At 49.0% G+C, this 19,836-nt stretch overlaps 2 protein-coding genes across 2 annotated transcripts; one reads left to right on the plus strand and one right to left on the minus strand.

Annotated features, from left to right (window-relative positions):
- Positions 1 to 6,111: 6,111 nt before the first annotated feature.
- LOC136534153 (calmodulin calcium-dependent NAD kinase-like) lies at positions 6,112 to 8,709 on the plus strand. Its single transcript, XM_066526621.1, has 7 exons — positions 6,112 to 6,463; positions 6,570 to 6,793; positions 6,955 to 7,013; positions 7,167 to 7,394; positions 7,513 to 7,642; positions 7,740 to 8,219; positions 8,314 to 8,709. Exons 1-7 carry the CDS (start codon positions 6,289 to 6,291, stop codon positions 8,557 to 8,559), a joined length of 1,542 nt encoding a protein of 513 aa, XP_066382718.1. The 5' UTR covers positions 6,112 to 6,288; the 3' UTR covers positions 8,560 to 8,709.
- Positions 8,710 to 10,763: 2,054 nt separating this feature from the next.
- On the minus strand, positions 10,764 to 13,468 carry LOC136534155 (transcription factor BHLH148-like). The gene is made up of 3 exons (XM_066526622.1): positions 12,923 to 13,468; positions 12,449 to 12,775; positions 10,764 to 11,721 (listed from the first exon to the last, which is right to left on the minus strand). The coding sequence occupies exons 1-3, from the start codon at positions 13,391 to 13,393 to the stop codon at positions 11,599 to 11,601; spliced, it is 921 nt and encodes a 306-aa protein (XP_066382719.1). The 5' UTR covers positions 13,394 to 13,468; the 3' UTR covers positions 10,764 to 11,598.
- Positions 13,469 to 19,836: the final 6,368 nt, after the last annotated feature.

Genomic DNA, 19,836 nt, shown 5'->3' on the forward strand with positions numbered 1-19,836 from the left:
GACGTGCACGGAGGCCGAGAGCTGCAAGAAGCTCCGCATGCTGAGGACTGATCGCGGCGGTGAATTCACTTCGGTGTAGTTCACTGCATACTGCGTGGATCAGGGTGTGGGGCAACACCACACCGCGCCGTACTCGCCACAACAGAATGGCGTGGTGGAGCGACGAAACCAGACGGTGGTCAGCATGGCCCAATCAATGATGAAGGACAAAGGCATGCCGACAAGGTTCTAGGGGGAGGCGGTGACCACGGCGGTGTTCATCCTCAACCGTGCTCCGACCAAGGCTCTAACGGGCAAGACGTTGTTCGAAGCTTGGTATGGGTGGAAGCCAAGCGTGTCCTTCCTCCGGACATTTGGCTACATCAGCCACATCAGGAAGACGAAGTGAACCTCACCAAGCTGGAGGACAGGAGCACACCGATGGTGTTTCTAGGCTACGTGGAGGGTACCAAGGCGTACCGGCTCTACGACCCACGTGGAGACAAGGTGCTTGTCTTGCACAACGTCATGTTCAATGAGGAGGCGGCTTGGGACTAGAGCAGTCCGAGCATGGGGGAAGCTGGCAGCTTCACCAGCACCTTCGTCGTCGAGCACTTGGTCATCCACGGTGGTGGAGACGCTAGGAAAGAGGTGCCGAGCACTCCGGCGGTAGAACCGAGCACTCCTGGGGCAGTGTCGAGCACTTTGGGAGGGATGCCGAGCACTCCAGGAGGAGGGCCAAGCACTCTTGGAGGAATGTCGAGCATGCTAGGAGTGGTGTCGGGAGGTTCTGCAGTGGTGGCGACCACTCTAGGATGGGTGCCGAGCACTCCCGTGGCAGAGCCAAGACGTCTTACAGTGGTGCCAACCACTCCAAGACTGAGGCTAGGCACTCCTATAGTGTGGCCAAACACTACAGAAGTTATGACGAGCTATCCAGAAGCAGTGCCGAGCACTGCAACCAGGGTGCCGAGCACTCAGGGTGCTATGCCGAGCACTCCGGCGGAACAGGGAACTCCATCGATGCTTATCGAGTTTGCCTCACCTCCAAGTGACATCACTGAGCTCGTGGATGCCATCCACGAAGGTGAGGAGGTGCGGTTTCGTAGGCTGGACGACATCGTCGGCGGCACAGGTCCCTTAGGCTTGGCGGGTAGGCTGCTCAATGACATAGAGCTGCTACTCGTCTGTGCTGAGGAACCACCCACATTCGCGCTGGCCGAGCGCGATGGAAACTGGCGACGAGCGATGCTGGAGGAGAGGAAGGCGATCGAGAAAAACGAGACTTGGCAGCCCGTCGATCCACCTCTAGGATGCCAACCGATCAGCTTGAAGTGGGTGTATAAAGTCAAACGGGACGAGCTCGGTGCCATTATCAAACACAAGGCGCGCCTCGTCGCCCAAGGCTTTGTTCAGCGTGAGGGCATAGATTTCGAGGAGGTATTTGCGCTAGTAGCGCGCATGGTGTCGGTCTGTTTGCTACTAGCCTTGGCAGCAGCAAAGGACTGGCGCGTCCATCACTTGGACGTTAAATCGGCCTTCCTCAACGGTGAAATAGCGGAAACGATCTTCGTCAGGCAACATCTAGGTTTCGCCGTCAAGGGAGAGGAGCACAGGGTGCTCCGACTACGCAAGGCACTCTATGGGCTGTGGCAGGCCCCCACGAGCATGGAACACCAAGCTTGATGCCACGCTGGGCGAGCTTGGGTTTCAGCGGTGCGTACACGCGGCGACGGGGGAAGGAGGAGCTCATCGTCGGCGTGCACGTGGATGCCTTAATCATCACCGGTGCGCGCATGGAGGACATCAACAGCTTCAAGCCCGAGATGGCGGCTCATTTTTGAATGAGTGATCTCGGCACACTCTCCTACTACCTCGGCATCGAGGTGAGACAAGGGAAGGAGGAACTCACGCTCAGTCAGAGCGCGTATGCCTCCAAGCTGTTGGAGAGGAGTGGCATGGCTGAGTGCAAGCCATGCGTGACTCCGATGGAGGAGCGGCTGAAGCTGACGAAGGCCAGCACCACGGCGAAGGTGGATGCGACACTTACCGGAGCATCGTCGGTGGTCTGCGCTACCTAGTCCACACGAGGCCGGACATTGCGTTCGCCATGGGCTACGTTAGTCGCTTCATAGAGGATCCTAGAGAGGATCACTGGGATGCGGTGAAGTGGCTACTACGCTACGTCAAGGGGGCAGTGGATCATGGGATCATCTTCTCAAAGGCCAGTGGGAGTAGGTTGCAGCTCACTGTGTTCAGCAATGCAGACATGGCGGGGGACATCGACGGACGACGGAGCATCTCTGGTGTGCTCGTCTTACTCGGGTCGGCCCCAATTTTATGGTTGTCCCTGAAACAGAAGTTGGTGGCGCTATCTACGTGCGAGGCAGAGTACATAGCGGCGGCCACAGCGGCGTGCTAAGTTGTGGCTACGCCGGCTGCTGGGTGAGCTGACCGACGTGGAAGCTGACCCACCAACACTGATGGTGGACAACCAGCCCGCCATCGCCCTCGCGAAGAATTCGGTTCTAAACGACCGGAGTAAACACATCGATGTGAAGTTTCACTTTCTCAGGGACTGTGTCGATGGAAGGCAGATCGTCATCGAGTTCGTCGAAACTAGTCGACAACTCGCGGACGTCCTCAACAAGCCGCTCGGACGTCTTCGACTCACGGAGCTGAAGGAGATGATCGGCATGGAGGGGGTACAAGGGTTAGCAGTAGGATTAGGGAAACATTGTTAGATAATCTACTGCTACCTTGTGTGAACACAGCAAGGGAAGGCGACCCCGAAATGCCCCCTGCTGTGATACTGTAGCCGCTGTAGGTGCAGACGCCGCACGACTCACCTGCAGCACTGTAGACACATGCAGTGGCCGGCGCAGAGTCAGCCCTGTATGTTATCTAGTTACTGTTACAGCATACGCTGTACTAGGACTAGATGGATAGAGTTCAGATTTGCCATCTCTCATACAGGACTTCGGCTTGCACTATGTGTGCATGCTCTGGTCTCCCTTCTTCTTCTAGCTCTAGTCATAGTGTGTGAGGACGAACAACACTTGTTCGTGGTCGGCACGGCTAGTGGGTGCTCGGCAATACTAGCGGGTGCTCGACAAGACTAGTGAGTTGTTCACTCACCTGAGCCGATGATCCCGTGGACCAACAAGCTTCTTGTATCATCATATGGTTTGGCTGCTTCTTTTTTTTTATGGGATGAGGTCCTGTGTGATATCCTATCTGTAAATAGGAAGGTACTAACAGATTTGTACAATTGTACAACTTCTTTTTGGAAGAAACTTGAAATAAGATTTTACTGTTCGCCACTGCTAATTCCTTTACCTGGGTCGTTCACCACTGTTTATTTGCTTGTATAAGCAAATGCAACCAGTATACAAGTGTGCAAAAGTACACCGTGATCTTTACTCTGCACTTGTTAAATTTGCTTGGTTCCATCCTCTGACGGACATATCAGGTCCGGAAAGAAGGCGATCTTTGTGCTTGTGGGTCCAGTGTGTGATGACTGATGAATAAACAAAATTGTCGTTGCATGCTTGCAGCTGCTTGCTCCCCATTGCAGAGCAGCACCACGATCTTGGCTTTGCTTTTTAAAATAGTCGGCATGAGTCGATTCTCAAACATAGTGGGTTCTTTTTCTTTCATCCAAAATCAGCACCTCCAGTGATAACTAAGGCTGTGTTTAGTTCACGAAATAAAAATTTTTGGATGTCACATCGAATGTTTCAGGAATATCGGAAGAGATTTTCGGATACTAATAAAAAAAACTAATTACGTAGCTTGCCTGGAAACTGCGAGACGAATTTATTAAGCCTAATTAATCCATCATTAGCGCATGTTAGTTACTGTAGCACTTATGGCTAATCATGGCCTAATTAGTCTTAAAACATTCGTCTCGCGATTTCTAACCAAACTGTGCAATTAGTTTTTTTTCGTCTATATTTAATACTCCATACATATACCGTAAGATTCGATGTGATAGTTTAGAGCGAAAATTTTTGGAACTAAACCAGCCCTATTCATCGGTACTACATCGGACAATGCATCGGGCACCGAAGAAGCAGTACTCTGTTGGTGCGAGCAACCAAACACATGATCATTGCATTCACTGGTCGCGCGGCAGCAGAAACTCATCTTCTCCACTGCTACAGCGGAGGAAGCCACTACCAGAAACAGTATATATACCGAGTACACGATGGTTTGCTAAGTGTATTCCTTCATACACTCGATAAATAATATTTTTATCGAGTGCCTACAGATTAACACTCGATAAAATAATTATACTCGACAAAAAACTTATTTACCGGGTGCAGGAAATAAAATACTCGGCAAACAATAACAAGACACTCGGCAAAGAATAAACACTCGGCAAAATACCACCACGTGTAACGGTCGTCAACCAGGGTGCCGGCCATTAGAACTTTGCCGAGTGTCGGTCAGTGACACTTGCCGAGTGTTTTTATCTAACACTCGGCAAATAGGTTCGTTTGCCGAGTGTTTTATTTTGGCACTCGGCAAATTAAAAAGTTTTTTCCTCTCCTTACTTTGAAACTTTTTCTACTCTCCACATACAACATGTGGTACTCCATGTTAAGATTTGTTATATTTCAGATCCATTTGCTATATTTAATTAATTTATTGTCTTTAAAGGAATTTTTGGTATAAGTCAAATCTGAACCGCAAGTGATTCAAATAATATAATAAAATCAATAGAAAAATAATATTCATGTTATTGAGTCCCATGTGATGCCTTATTTTGGAAATAAAAGGAAATTTTGAACATCTTATTCACGAAACCCGACCACGAACGTGTGGCCGAATAGTTTTTAAATTCTAAAAAAAGCAAACGAAGTCAGAAAATCATGATATTTGTCAAGATCTTATGATATCATACGTGGAGGTCGTGGTAAAAAAATAAGAAGGTTTCGCACAATCTGTCACGTACGATGTTTACAAACCGAAGCATCTCAGAAGAAGAATTGTAGCGTTGAGAAGGATTCAGTAAGATTTGGAGTGAAAGTAACGGTCGAATTGGGGCTTGACTTCAAAACTTTTTGTATAGGCAATATAGAACATAGATTGATTCATGTGTAATTTTGGTAAATTTTTAGATCCGTTTGATAATTTTAATTTATTAAGTGCAATTATAGAATTTTAATTGATATACAACTGCATGAAATAATAATTTTTTTTTCACTTTTGGTCTTGAAACTTTTTCTACTCTCTACATACAACGTGTGGTACTCAATGTTAAGATTTGGTATATTTCTGAATCCGTTTGCTATATTTAATTAATTTATTGCATTTTTAAGAATTCTTTTGGTATAAGTTAAATTTGAACTGCAAGTGATATTCGGCAAAGAGGGACACGTGACAAAAATCTGTGCATTCTATGACAAATGGCTTCTTTGCCGAGTGTCTGTGCTGTGACACTCGGCAAAGAAGCCAACATTTGTACGTTCTGGGCCGGTCTTTGCCGAGTGTCAGGTATTTGACACTCGACAAATAAGACAGGTTTGTCGAGTGTCTCCGAGTTGACACTCGGCAAATAAGGCAGCTTTGCCGAGTGTCCCAGAGTTAACACTCGGTAAATAAGATAGCTTTGTCGAGTGTCCCGGAGTTTGACACTCGGCAAATAAGGCATGTTTGCTGAGTGTCAGGTCTAGGACACTCGACAAACGCGCCGTGGCCGTCTCCGCGTCATCGCGTTACTTTTTTTCGCCGAGCATCGGTTTCAGCTCTCAGTAAAATATTTGTCGAGTGTCCGATAGAAAACACTCGGCAAAAAGACGTTTGCCGACACTGTAGATGACGTGTACTGTTTGCTGAGTGTTATACTCGACAAAGTCTTTGTCGAGTGTTTTTTGGTTTTTGTCGAGTGGCTGTGGCATACGGTAAAGTCACTGTTTTCGGTGAGCGAGGAGGAGGGACGAGGCGCCTCCCAGCTATCGTCTTCGCTTGTTGGGATCCGCAAAGAGGGAACGGTCCAGCATTGGAGGTCGCCGCAGTACCGCGTCCTCGCATCCATCGTCCTGAGGGTAACCGAAGTCCAAAGGATCAAAAGGAAACCGAACATAGTGCCGTGCCGGCCCGTGCCCATCCCATGCATGCACTCGTTTCGCTCTCGCACCTCCGCACCCTTTGGAATCTTTGGATCCCCGTCCCCAGCCTCGAGACCCTCTCTCTCTCTCTCTCTATTCTAGCCTCAAGCTTTGCATCTCAGAGAAAGAGCAGCAGGACGCACATTCCCCGATCACAGGCGACGCCGCGTAGCTCCTCCCGGTAGATGGGCTCATGATGTTGCGCGCGGTTGTGCCCGATCGCTTGGACCGCGTCGCGCAACCGACGGACAATGGCGGCAGCGAGGAAGCGGTGAAGGACGCAAGCCCGACGAAGCCGGTGGTGCCGCTGCTCAACATCTCCGGCGGCGGCCGTGTCCACGAGATCCAGACGTTCGCGCACTACGTCGGTACGCCTGTTAGCTCACGTTTTCAATTTTTCTTTTTGCTGATGCATGGGTTAATTACATTCCCATTAATTGGTCTTAATAACCGATCGGGATTTGTTTTTTCCAGCGACGCAAATCGGTTTCGAAGATCTGAACGAGTGCCCGCACCTCTGCACGCTGTCTTACGATTACCTGAAGAAGACCGAGGGCTACGAGCAGAATCTGCTGGCCTTCTTCCACAACAAGATGAACCCGGACGCCCTGCTCGTGCAGCTCATCGAGGAGCTGGACAAATGCATCCTCGGCTACTTCTCCTTCCACTGGAAATTTGCAACCCACATAATCACGCAGGTATCCGATCGATCCGCCGGAGGAATAAGCGCCAGAAAAAAACAATATTTATTTGCGCACCGTAAAATCGGCGCGACGTCGTCCTCCTGGTGATTTTATACAATTTCCTATCTGTGTGCCAGTCATATACTAATGTTGGGTTCAATTGCATATATGAATAGGTTCTGACCCACGAGCAGCCTAGAAGAAAACTCAGAAGAATGGTAATGGAGGCCACTAGGTAATTCAGTCGTACGCCTATCCGATCCGTGTTTCTTTTCCTTTTTTTTATTCATTCGTCTTCCCGATCGAGAATATGGATGAAATTAACCTCTATTTTGCGTCTCTTCGGATTAGTTAGAAATGAATTTTGGTGCTGGTTTCTTATATACAGGAAGATGAGGTTTGAGAGGGTGACGAGAGATCTGAAGGTTACCAGGCTGTTCACCACGCTGGTGGAGGAGCTCAAGGTCATCGGTATACACTGCCAGCACGACCGCTGCCGGGCGGGCACGGACGTGATGGTCCCGGCTGCGCATAGCGACCGCAGCCCGGTCCTGCTACTGATGGGCGGCGGCATGGGCGCTGGCAAGAGCACCGTGCTCAAGCAAATCATGAAGGAGTGAGTACTGAGTCGTCCCTTCCAAAATCTGATTAACCAGGACACCAGGTGCAGCTTGCATATAGAGAGAGCATCAGGGACGTACGTTCTCTGACTCCCCAGCGAATCTGCAATGCAGGGTGTTCTGGACTGGGGCGGCGGCGAACGCCGTGGTTGTGGAGGCCGACGCGTTCAAGGAGTCGGACGTGATCTACCAAGCCATCAGCTCACGGGGCCACCACACCGACATGCTGCAGACTGCCGAGCTGGTACGTCCATCAGATGTTCCTGTGGCGATAAAAAAATCAACCAATGCTCGCCTCGCACCAGGTGACTGACGGCACGTGGGTACTGCATCATATACAGGTGCACCAGTCGTCGACGGACGCGGCGGCGTCGCTGCTGGTGACGGCGCTGAACGAGGGGCGGGACGTGATCATGGACGGCACCCTGTCATGGGAGCCGTTCGTGCGGCAGACCATCGCCATGGCGCGGTCCGTGCACCGGCAGCGGTACCGGATGGGGGTCGGCTACAGGGTCGCGCCGGACGGGACGACCACGGAGAAGTACTGGGAGCCCGTGGAGGAGGAGGACGGCGAGCAGCAGGGACAGGCCGGAGGGCCCAGCAGGACGAGGAAGCCGTACCGCATCGAGCTCGTCGGCATCATCTGCGACGCCTACCTCGCCGTCGTCAGGGGCATCAGGCGAGCTATCATATCTGGGAGGGCCGTGCGGGTGCACTCGCAGCTCAAGTCGCACAAGCGCTTCGCCGGCGCGTTCCGCAAGTACTGCGACCTCGTCGACAACGCCAGGCTCTACAGCACCAATACCATCGCCGGCGCAAAGGTCCGGCCGGTCCTTTAGACACAACAAAGTCGATTTCGAGATAGGTTCGAGGCGCTTGATATATGTGTGTCATGCTTCTACTGCGTGCATGCAGCTGATCGGGTGGAAGGACAAGGATAGCCGGCTCCTGGTGGACGTGGAGGAGATCGGGCTGCTGGACCGGGTGAGCCGGATCAACGAGGAGGCCAACTGCGTGCACGAGCTGTACCCGGACGGGCACCCCACGGGCGGCGCCGGCTCGGTGTGGGACGACCTCGTGGCGTCGCCGGTGAGGGCGTCCATACAGCGGGAGCTCAAGGAGGCCATCTTCGACAGCGAGGCGTGCTTCCCGTCCCCGTAGTAACCGCGCGCCCAACTGATTTGCTGGACTAGCTAGTTGTGTAATTAAGCTAGTTATCATCTCTTTTTGTACCCAAGTTTTGAACGCCGGAATAACAGATATACAATATACTGATCGCGAACCTGAAACAATCCTTTTAATGACAAGTTTTGCATAGTTCATTGCACTCCACTTACCTGGGTACATTTGTACCACACGGCTATTTGGCAAAGCTCTAGCTTTGGGTTATATAACTTTTTAAAAACTGATGTTTAGATGAATTATTTTATTAACAAAAAATATAAATATTTAATCACTCGAAGTTAAGGACTATTTGCGATTTGTGACTATTCAACTACAACAAAATTATTACTCCTTCCTTCCTAAAAAACCTTAATGCGTTAGATTTGTCCTAAGTCAAACTTTTTAAGGTTTGAAGAAATTTATAGAGAAAATTATCAACATTTACAGCAAAAAATATGTATGCCATAAAAATATATTCCATGATAAGTCTGACAAAAATTATTTATAATATAAACATGGGTATGAATATTATCATTATTTTGTCAAACTCTAGATAGTTTCACTTAGGATAAAACAAAACAGTGTGGCTAGGGCCGCACGTCCGGACAGACGCGCGTCCGGAGGCTCGTGCAGCCCGCCTTTGTCCGCCTCGCCCCACCCCGCACGCGTATCCCGCCCCCGTCGCTGCGCCCGCCGCTCCTCCCCCGACCTCCTCCTCCTCCTCCTCCTCCTCTCTCTCTCTCTATGCGCGGTGGGACCTGGGAGCCAGGATAAACGACTAAGGACGAGCACGGCCCGATCGCCGGCCCCAGCACACCGCGCGCCCCGTTAGCCGGCCCCTGGCTCGCCACGACCCATTCCCTGGTGCCCAGGCCATGCGCTCATCACTCACCGCGCCCCGTGACTCTCCGAACAACATGAAACACTTGAATGCAACTTACATCCAAAATAGATGAAATATTTGGAACATACACTTGCAATATATGTGTGAAATTTATGCAACATCCAGATAAAACACTTGCAACTTGCAACATAAAAACACTTGCTACAACATATGAAATATTTTGAACAAACGGTTGCAACATACCCTGTCATATGCAACATACTCCCTCCGTCCCAAAATACATGTCGTTCTTGCTTCCCGAGAAATAACTTTGACTAATTTTATATAAAAAGATATTAATATTTATGATACAAGATTAATATCATTAAATAGATCGTTAAATCTATTTTCATAATAAATTTATTTGGAGGTACAAATGTTGCACGTATTTTCTATAAATTTAGTCAAACTTATGGCACGGAAACCCAAAACGATAATTAATTTGGGACGGAGGGAGTATGCAACATCCTGATCTATTTTTGCAATGTCCATATGAAACACTTGCAACATACCTCTGAAACATTTAAAACACTGAAACATACATTTGCAACATAGGGGAGAGAGGGGCCGGCGGCAGTCGATTCTAGCCGTTGGGGTGGGAGCTGGCGGCGAGCGGCAGCGCGTGAGCACCTTCAGCACCGGCCGTGCTCATGGGTGCACTTGGCTCGGTTGGGGACAACCTGTTGCGCCACGTGTGCCCAGCGACCATCGGCAGGGGCAGCGTTGGGCAGGAGCGAGGAACGAGAGGCGTGGGTGGGACGCGCGACTGGCGGGAGCGAGGAGCGAGCGTCACGGGATGGGGCACGCGACGGGGGGAGGCGGCAGGAACGAGGAGTGCGGCGTCCGGACGGACAGACGCCCGCGCCACAACATTTTGAAAACTAAAACATCAAAAAAAAAATTTGGGGGGGGGGGGGGGGGTTGGCACGGATGGAGTACTATGGAACAACTTCACTTTGGATTTGACCTTTTGACATGCACCTGTTTACCATGGAACTCAATTCTAATTCCAGGACTTGAGATTTTTTGTGGGATGTTGTATGGTAAGTGTTTTGGCGTATTTAACTTTTGAGTGATTGTTAATTTTCTAAAAAAATTGTAACTTTTTTATTATAATATAAATGGAAAACCATATATTTACATCCTTTGAAATGTACTCCACTACTCCCTCTTTCCAAACTCTAAGTCAATTTGACTTTTTCGGTACAGAAATTATATGTATCTAGACATATGTTATATCTAGGTACATAGCAAAATCGACGTACTAAAAAAAATCAAAACGACTTGTAGTTTGAAATGGTGTGAGTAATAAGTAACTAAGCACTTTGATAAAAAAAGTAACTAAACACATTCATCTACCTTCCCATACAATCAACCAAACACAATCATGTACCATCCTCGTACAACTATAACCAAACGTTCTACTCGAACAATTCTATCCATGGTCATCTCGTCAACCCAACCATCCCACCCAGGATGAAACTGATTCAAGCAACCAAACACTACCGACCTAAGATCCATTAGTGTTCACCTGAGATTCATAGATCTTTGTTTGGTCCTTATTAGATCTGACGTGGTACGTGCATCAGCAGCCGAAACTCCAAATCGTCCTTGCGTTCGCGGCACACACCGCGTACGTGACGTGCAGGAGGCGGGATGGCGTAACGTACGTGAGATCGGACTCGTCCACGATCCAGGCCGCGTACGGTGCCTGACGGCGGTAGCGCGCGGCTAGATTTTGCAGATTGGCGCGGTGCGTGTCAGTGTGCGCGGGCGCGCGTCACACGCACACGCAGGCGAAGCGGAAAGCCGGCCGGCTGTTTGGCCCCGCTTTCAGTCTCACCCCCGTCGTTATAAGGCAGCGTACTTCAGGTTCAGGGAGAACGGCAAACATTGCATGCGTCTTGAAACGAATCATCAGTTATAAGGCATCAACATTGCAGGCAATACATGTGTCAGAAACATGAATATACTATTTTTTGCTACAGTCGATCGGTTACTGAATGACTAAGTGGAAGTTTTTGCAGTAGTATAATTTAGCATACTGCTGGATGCACTGGTGACTGGTCTACCTTATTATGCTTTGGCAGACATGCATGCCATAAGAAAAATCATCTCTAGCTGCTGCTCGATTTGATCGGCAACCAACAACATCAACCCATCTGGCCACTTATTTCGACTTGACAGCTGAAGCTTGGCTTGCTGCCTCTTGGATCGTTCCTCTCCAGCTCCATCAAGGCGTTTGTTATTGCCTTGTCCACCTCACGGGTGGATACCTTCATGTACAAGATACATCAAAATTAGTAAGTTAGTAACCAAGCGGCGACAGAAAAAAGAACATTCAGAGAAGCAAGTCTTCACTTGGCAACATATATAAATAAAATAAAATACAAGCCGATATAGCTTTCAATTAGCAGCCTGTTCGTTTCGGCTTATACGATCGTGGATTATAAGCTGCAACAATATTTTTCTCTCACACCAAACTAGCCAGCAGTACTTCTGGCTTATAATCCACAATCGTTTCAGTCGAAACGAACAGGCTGTAGGTCGCCAACGAGGCAAAAACAGTTTACTTTCAATTCACGCGTGTGATTACAACCATCAAATCAATTGATTGTACGTGAAAATATATAAAATACTCAAAAGATAATCACTACTGCTAATGGTTTTTGCGAGGTTTTGAGGAATTTTAGTTAAGCTTAGGAAAGTTGGAAAGCATTTATACATCGCCCCAGCTGAGGACTAGCTGTTCATTAAATTTTGTGTTCGATACTTATTATTCAACAGGAAATGGTGCATTGACGACTTGTCATGGAGCTGAACATTTCTTGGGTCAACAAGTTCACATGGAGTTTGACCTACAGCAAGTTCACATGGGGTTTGACCTAGAGCAAACGTACGTTTAATGTCCAATTTCAGGAGAAAGAATATTTCACATCCAACGTAGTATACGTTACATCTACAGTGAGTGGTGATCGGCATGAAGCTAGGCGCGTAACGTACCTGGCCTTCCACTCCGACGTTCATCCACATGCCTCCCGCGCAGAAACGCGAGCGGATCGCCGTCACCTGCAGCTCCTCCATGGCCTTGAGCCGCTGGAGCACCCTCTCAAACGCATCAACCGCCGTCGAATGGTCTTGGCTCTCGGTTCGCACCCTCACCACCATGCCCCGGCGACCGACGCTACTACTCCTCGTTCCTCCTCCCCTCCAGCTGGTTGCCGCGGCCCTCTGTAGGAGCACCTCGTTCCTGGCGCTGAGCCACTCCTTCCTGGCCCCCAGCTCCCTGATGTAGCCGGCCGCCGCGCCGACGATGTCGTTCTTGCCACCCTGCGTGCGTGCGTGTGCGTGCGCACAACAGTTATCAACAGGTTAGTTTGCTCGATCTCAGGCATGTCACCCGCACAGCTGAGCTGACAAGCCGACGCAAAGCACTCGTGTGCGTGCGTGACGTTCGTGTGTGTCGTCGTGACTAACTTTTGAAGACGCGCCGGGGGGCAGAAGCGCGTGGAGGTCGGCGAATCCCTGGCTGAGGCGCTCCCGCCGCAGCCGCTCGCGCATGATGTGCCGGAACCGCGAGCTTCGCGGCGCCTGCGATGACCCAACAACCCCAACGGTGGTCGTCTCGTCCGCGGGCGCCAGGAACGCTGGGGGCGCCACCACGGCCCCCGTGGAGGCCTCGGCGTCATGAGCAACGCGTCTCAGGTAACTGAACATCCTCCGGTGCAAGTTCTGCTCTCCACTGTACCGCCGGCTCACCGTCGTCAGGGAGTACTCCAGCAACGCCGGCACACGCCGCTGGTACGCCTCAAATGCGCTGCCTGGTGGCAACGCCGCTGGTGGTGGAGCCGGCGAGAGGACCAGGCCGAGGCTCGTCAGGTAGTCGTCCTCGTCGACGGCGGCGGCGGCGTCCAGCTGCTGGTCCGCCCCGAAGTAGAACGGATCCATGCTGGCCGCGCCCGCGCAAGTGATAGATGCGCGTCCCTCGCCGCGCGGCGCGCTTGCATGGCGTTGTTGGTGCCACGCGCGTCCGCGCTTATATACGTTCCGAGGCACGAATGAAACTGACCGGCGATCGAGTGGAAGATTATTCTGCAACAAGTCAAGGTGTCAAACTGGCGTTACGCGCGAGGCTTGTTTGACCCATCGGCGAACGCGATCGACGCGGGCACGTTGAAAGCGTGGGAGTGGCACGTTGAAAACGTGGGAGAGGGTCTGAACTAGCACTCGAAAGCAGCGTGTGCCGCTCCGGTATTGTAACATGTACGTAGTGGTTCCTGCTTTTATTTTTTTTAAAAAAATATGCAAAGTGAATAATTCCGCGTGTTACCGCCGTGCACGGGGAAAGAACTGCTTATTAAGAACTCGCGCGTCGGGTGCAGGTGTCTTTGTCGCCGAAGCCGTGTGCAGGAAATATTTATTGATTTATTTATCGACCGTTGATCGGTCACGAGCTCAGTTGTGGTTCTACTCGCTTTCGCTGGCCCCGTCGTCGCATCCTCATGCGTCGTCCGGCTTTAATTTCTCCAAAAAAAAAAGTAATATACTGTCTATTTACTAGAGCCTGGCGAGTCAGCGACGTGGTGCGCTCAAAATAACTATTCAGCGCCTGCATTGCCAACGCACGGGCTCCAACCCAGGCCCAACGGACCGACATTGGCACGGCCCTAGGCTTACTTGATACGAAGCCCATGGTGCTAGTGCCGGCATGGATACGGGTGTAGGATTGTGCCCGGACCACGTTTTCAGCCCGTAGTGCTGACACGAAATGACATGGCTAAATGGGCTGGCACTACATATGTTAGCCCGATCTCTGTTAGGCGTTTAGATGTCTTATATCTTTTCTCAACCGTTTGATGCACTAGATGAGAAAAACCATTAAGAGGATCAGGACAGGGAAAGGGAAATGGATTGGGACAAAAGAAAGGGATATGAGATGAGTATACTAGTCTTTATTTTACTATCATGGGGCAGAACCGCTTAATCTAATGCCTTTCAGAAGTACTTATCTTCCATTAGACACTAAGCACTCAGGGGAGAACACTAAATTACTCGGTTCCATCGGCACACCCCAGGGGAGAACCCGAAAATCCACATTTTTGCCATCAGGATCACAAATGAGAGAATAAGGCTTACATCATTCTTAACCATTTCTTACATCACTTTTAATACAATATCAGAGTATAATATTTATTATTACAACAACGGAATGTAATCATATTATCAGAGTTATAAACAATTTAATTGAACAACGGAATATAAACATGTGATTAGAATTACAGCGAAAATAAATATCTAATCATGACATGATGAAGTATTGATATATAAACTACGACAACAAATTATGAAACTTTTATTTATAAAAGCATTTGGTGAAAGTTATAAATAACAACTACGATCGCAGCGTAAAGGAAATCCTCTCTGAGCCCCACCAGGAGGTATCCACACACAAGGGTTAGCTCTAGCATCCACCTGTCACCTGCAACAGGGGAAAATAAAACACTGAGTACTCAATTGTACTCAGCAAGACTTACCTGACAGGAGACAAGAAAAGACTCTAAGGATATACAAGGCTATCAGGCTTGTGGGTTTATTGCATTTGCAGGAAGCATTACTAAGTGTGCGTCCTTATATTCGATTTTTATTAATAGCCGTATTGGTTCATTAATTAACCATTCTATGTAAGCACCTGTGCTACTTTCAAGCAGGTGGTAAGCAACCAGATTTCCTTTTTCCATCTTTCATCTTTCAGTTCTTACTACGGTGCTAGGCATAAGACAAGCCGTACCGACTCGATGGTGATTCGTGAACCAATGTGCCCAGCTGGGTGCTCCGAAAACACACGCCCCGCTTATACCCAAGGCACAAGCAGGACCAACCCATCACCCTCCTGTCCTGGGGTCCTAGGTCCTCATCCAAACTAGGACTCTAAGCCCCCGCCCCTGAGTCCCGAACTCAGTGCAGTGCAAGCATCTCCTCCACCAAAAAATAACCCTAACAGTCGGTCCGAAAAGAGCCAGAACCCACGATAATAGAGCAACAAGTCTTCCAAGCGCCCATACCCAAGTATGTACTCGGGATAATAGATCTGTGACTTGCCTCGATGGCTTATGTAACAACCGGTCTTTAACCGACACAGACAGGGAAAGCAGTGTAACCAAGCCATGCCCTGCGTCCACGGCGACACGACCTCTTACACCCACCAATACCCAAACCATATCCCTGCCCGGTCACCATTTTTTCTTTCCACCATTTATATTCTAATTGATAATAATTCAATAATATATTTCCTATCTCTCGCGAGTGACAGGCAATCACTCGACTTCTACTGGAGTCCTATAGCATAGCAATCTACACGATCCTGTCATACTAGTAAGACTCATAGGATATGAAAGTGGGTTTCATTCAACTCCTTAAAACTTAATGCATAATTATAATTTAAACTGTAGAAAAGTAGGGGTTATGCACCAGGACTTTCCTGGGTAAGATATATATTAAAAGTTAGTATCTACATCTTTAGATCATCCACCATCAACTGGATAGAAAGCCCATTGCATCATCTCCTGGGGAGAATACTATTACACCATCTTCAAATTCCCAATCATCCTTCCATTTGATTTGTTGATCCATCATCGTACCTATATGATATGCAATGCGATGCAACACAAAGACATAATTAATCGACTGCAACAGTGACTCCAAAAATACGATTTACGCCTCTCACTTTAACAAGCTAGTGCTAACGATGAACGTACTTAGGCTACATATCCATGTTGTCAATAAGACGTTATTTCCCAACAATTATTTTAGTTATATAAACCCAAGACGTTTCTTTATTTCATTCTATCGATTTAACCATTATTCAAAATAGGACATTATTATCTATCTAGCAAACTAATTATTCTGGAGCTACAAAAATTACCGGGAGTACCTAATATTGCTAGGAGCCTACTGTAAAATTTCAGATTCAACAATATTACCAATTTATCATGAAAATTCCTACAAGTTTATATTTTACAATATTAAGTACCTTAAATTAATTATATAGCTTCCAAGAATATTATCACACTATGTGAACAAAATATACTAATAGGTAGATCATTATTTTAGGAGACTAACAAAATTGGTTTCATATTTTTATGATTTTTCTATGATTTACTTTGAATTTACAAACTTCAGCCATTTTAAACAAATAATAAAACTAGCAGAAAACGAAACACACACCATGACCGTATTAGGCCCAGCTAGTCAAGACCGGCCAGCCCAAAGCGAAACCCAGGCCATGGCGGCACAAGGTGGCCCAGCGCGCGGATGGTGGCCACCGGCCGTCCCAGCAGCGCGGTAAGGCACGGCGGCCCAGGCGGGGCACCGGCACGCTCGCTGCAGAGGCCCAAGGCTGGCCCAAGCCCGTGGACGTGGACGGCCCAGCAAGTCGGCCCACGCCGCCAGGGCAGGGCAGCGGCAGTATTTTTGCGTTAAGACCCCTGAGTTTTCCTCAAATCACCTCGCAGTATAAACACACTATTTATGTGAGTCTCGTATTTTACAATAAGAACCCTGTATAAAACTTCTTCTTGGATCCATACCCTTCTCACCTGTTTTTCATTCTCAAAACAGAGCACCGTCAGGGGAGGGGCACTGGCCGACGGCGGCAGCAACGGCGCTGTGGGGCAGTGGCGACTGGCGAGGCAAACTTTGGCACCGGGCGGCCATGGCGTGCTCGCGCACGGGAGAGGCAGCGCCGTGGAGCCGAATAGTGGGTCCAGCGCTGGAGGTGGAGCGGTGGAATGATGCGGGCACGGTGGCTCCGGGTGGCCTGAAGCGCTCGCGCGCGCGGTGGCGGCGGTGGAAGCGGCCACAGTGGGCACGGAGGAGCGAGGCGAGGTGCTGCAGGCACACGGGCATGGCAGCAGTCCAGAGCGGACCGAGGGGCACGCACGTGCACGCGAGCGGGGAAAAGGGACCGGTACAACGCGCGACTAAGGGCGCCCTACGCTTGCGATGGCCGGCGCTGTAGACAAGCTAGGAGGCAGAACAGGCGCGTGAGAGGAGGAGTGAGGAGGAGCGCTCACGGCTTGCGCATGGAGTGCACCGCGGAGAGAAAAAGGAGGGAGGGAAAAGTAGGGATGGCGGCCCGGCGATGGCAATGCTGCAGACACGGCACGCTATGCGGGGAAGAAAAAGAAGGACAGCGCTGCGGAGCGGGAGCAGCAGCAGCGACACAGAGGTGACCCGGCCTAACCTTGTCTTGGCGCGTTGCGACTGAGCGACACACGTGCTGGTGCACGACACAGAGGTAGACAACAGCGGCAAGCCAGGCAAGCAACAGAGACAAGCAAGGTAGGCAAGACAAGACCGAGGCAGCGGAGATAGAAAAGGAACAAAGAAAACAACGAAGCCAATTTCATTGCCGAGACAACGCGGCGTGCGTCGACAGCATTGCAGATCGATCGACAGGACGATGCGAGCAGCAGGCCGGCCATCTTTCTTAAGGGAAAAAGACAGCGGCAGCAAGGATGCTTACACAAGGCAGACAACTGAGGTAGGCAAGAACGAGAGCGGACAGGGATAGTAGAGAGTAAGCGCAAGGAGCCGTGTGGTTCACCACCAGCCTCGTAACGCGACGCAACTCGATCATGCACTTGGACAGAGACAAGGCATTGTAGTAGCTAAAGGCTAGATGTCCGTACTGCTAAGCCTGATGAGTGATAAGCACTACATGTATGCACTGAAAACTTCACGTGAGCCACTGCGTTTTTGTATGGCGGACAACACGTCAATCATAGCAGTCGCCGCCGCTGACGCTGATAATATAATAATAGCAAAGGCAGGCAACGACACTGCGACGGAGACAATAACGCGATGAGACAACAGAGGCAGACAATGGTACTGCTCCACCGAAGATATCTAGCGAGCCCACGTACACGGCGATGGGGTACGATAACACGACGCGACGTTAATAATTCGGATGACGGATTTATTTAGAGCAGGGGAGACGCACCACTGTATCCAACGTCCAGAACGACAGTGCGGCAAGGGCAACAACACTTTTAAATATAATTTTAGATTTCTGCCATGGACGCAAGAAACTGGTTTTTAAATTTTAAAAATCCAGGAAAATCATTTCACAAATTTTACTTAGGCCTAAATCGCGGTGCTAAACGAGCTCGTAACACCAGGGGTATTACAACTATCTTCATTTTCCATTATCCAAACATGGATTAAATCTATCACACCCCTCGTTTCCCTATCCCAACCCCTATTTCCCGTTTTCCAAACGCCACTTAAACCACTCGTTCCTCTGCTCTCTCCCTCCTAGTTGGTCGTCGTTCCCTAGCCTCAACTCCCTCTCTCTTGCTCGCTCCCCTCTAGAGTCTGAAGTTTGGACCTAGTCCCTCTCCCTCGCTCTCCGACTCCATTTCTTGCTCATGGACTCCCCTTTCTGCTGCCCCTAAGTCACCAAATGCTTTCAGCATTGACCATCTATAGCTCCATCCAGTCGATTAATAGATGATGGAGGTTGCACGTCGTGAGGATAGTGTGCGGCATAGCCAACGACAAGGTAGCCATAGGCCAGGGGTGATGGAGGAGGAGGAGGTGGCAATGGAGCAGTGGGGATTCGGGGTTAGGGACTTAGGGTTGTGGGTTTTCAAGGGAGAATTATAGATTTTTTACTTGTAATTTAGAATAGAAGGACTACGTGCCTTTTCTTTTGAACTTTAGCATAATCCCTTCATTTAGGAATGGTAAGCGTATTTTGGTTAGAAAGTAGACATACAAAGTAGATTTTGACTCTTACTAATTTCCCTTACAGTATGTTATCGATTGCTAAAAGAAGTTAATATCATCTATTCTGATTAGAAAGTTGTCATACAAAGTAGATTTTGACTCTTAATTTCTCTTACAGTATGTTGTCAATTGCTAAAAGAAATTAATATCATCTCAGAGGTGCTTTAAATACAAATCTATTAATATAAGCTTCCATACAGTATAATTTAACTGATTGTTGGTGTAAGAAAAATGGGCCCTAGGCCCATTTACTTTGAATTTTGGTGTTTGATGACCAACACAACCAAATTGGACTAATGAATTTGTAAGTGATTATTTTGTAGTTCAATAGGGTGCAAGACGTGACTTGGACGAAGGCGACACGTTGATCCCACGATCAACACCATAAGCAAGACCCTAGAAGCACAAGAGAAGACATGGATGCATAATGTATCACACATAAAACTCCAAATGTAATAGATAAGCTAATAGATAGACTCCCCCTAAATGTATCGCTCCCCCTAAGGCTAACATACTCGATCCCTCTCCTCCTTTGGTGTCAAACACCAAAACCTAAGGGTCGGTCGGCGGGGCTACAGCGGATGAGTCGAGCGCTGAGGTAC

Source organism: Miscanthus floridulus, unplaced genomic scaffold (assembly GCF_019320115.1).
Source record: "Miscanthus floridulus cultivar M001 unplaced genomic scaffold, ASM1932011v1 os_1575, whole genome shotgun sequence".
In the NCBI taxonomy this organism is placed as follows: domain Eukaryota; kingdom Viridiplantae; phylum Streptophyta; class Magnoliopsida; order Poales; family Poaceae; genus Miscanthus; species Miscanthus floridulus.

Bases quoted from the DNA above. Each gene is read 5' to 3' on its own strand.
- LOC136534155 (XM_066526622.1), bottom strand. From the start codon at position 13,393: ATGGATCCGTTCTACTTCGGGGCGGACCAGCAGCTGGACGCCGCCGCC. The intron at 12,776-12,922 runs GTTAGTCACGAC...GCACGCACGCAG, and splicing joins CCCCCGGCGCGTCTTCAAAA to GGTGGCAAGAACGACATCGT. The intron at 11,722-12,448 runs GTACGTTACGCG...TTGTACATGAAG, and splicing joins ACGTCGGAGTGGAAGGCCAG to GTATCCACCCGTGAGGTGGA.
- LOC136534153 (XM_066526621.1), top strand. From the start codon at position 6,289: ATGATGTTGCGCGCGGTTGTGCCCGATCGCTTGGACCGCGTCGCGCAA. The intron at 6,464-6,569 runs GTACGCCTGTTA...TGTTTTTTCCAG, and splicing joins GACGTTCGCGCACTACGTCG to CGACGCAAATCGGTTTCGAA. The intron at 7,395-7,512 runs GTGAGTACTGAG...TCTGCAATGCAG, and splicing joins CTCAAGCAAATCATGAAGGA to GGTGTTCTGGACTGGGGCGG.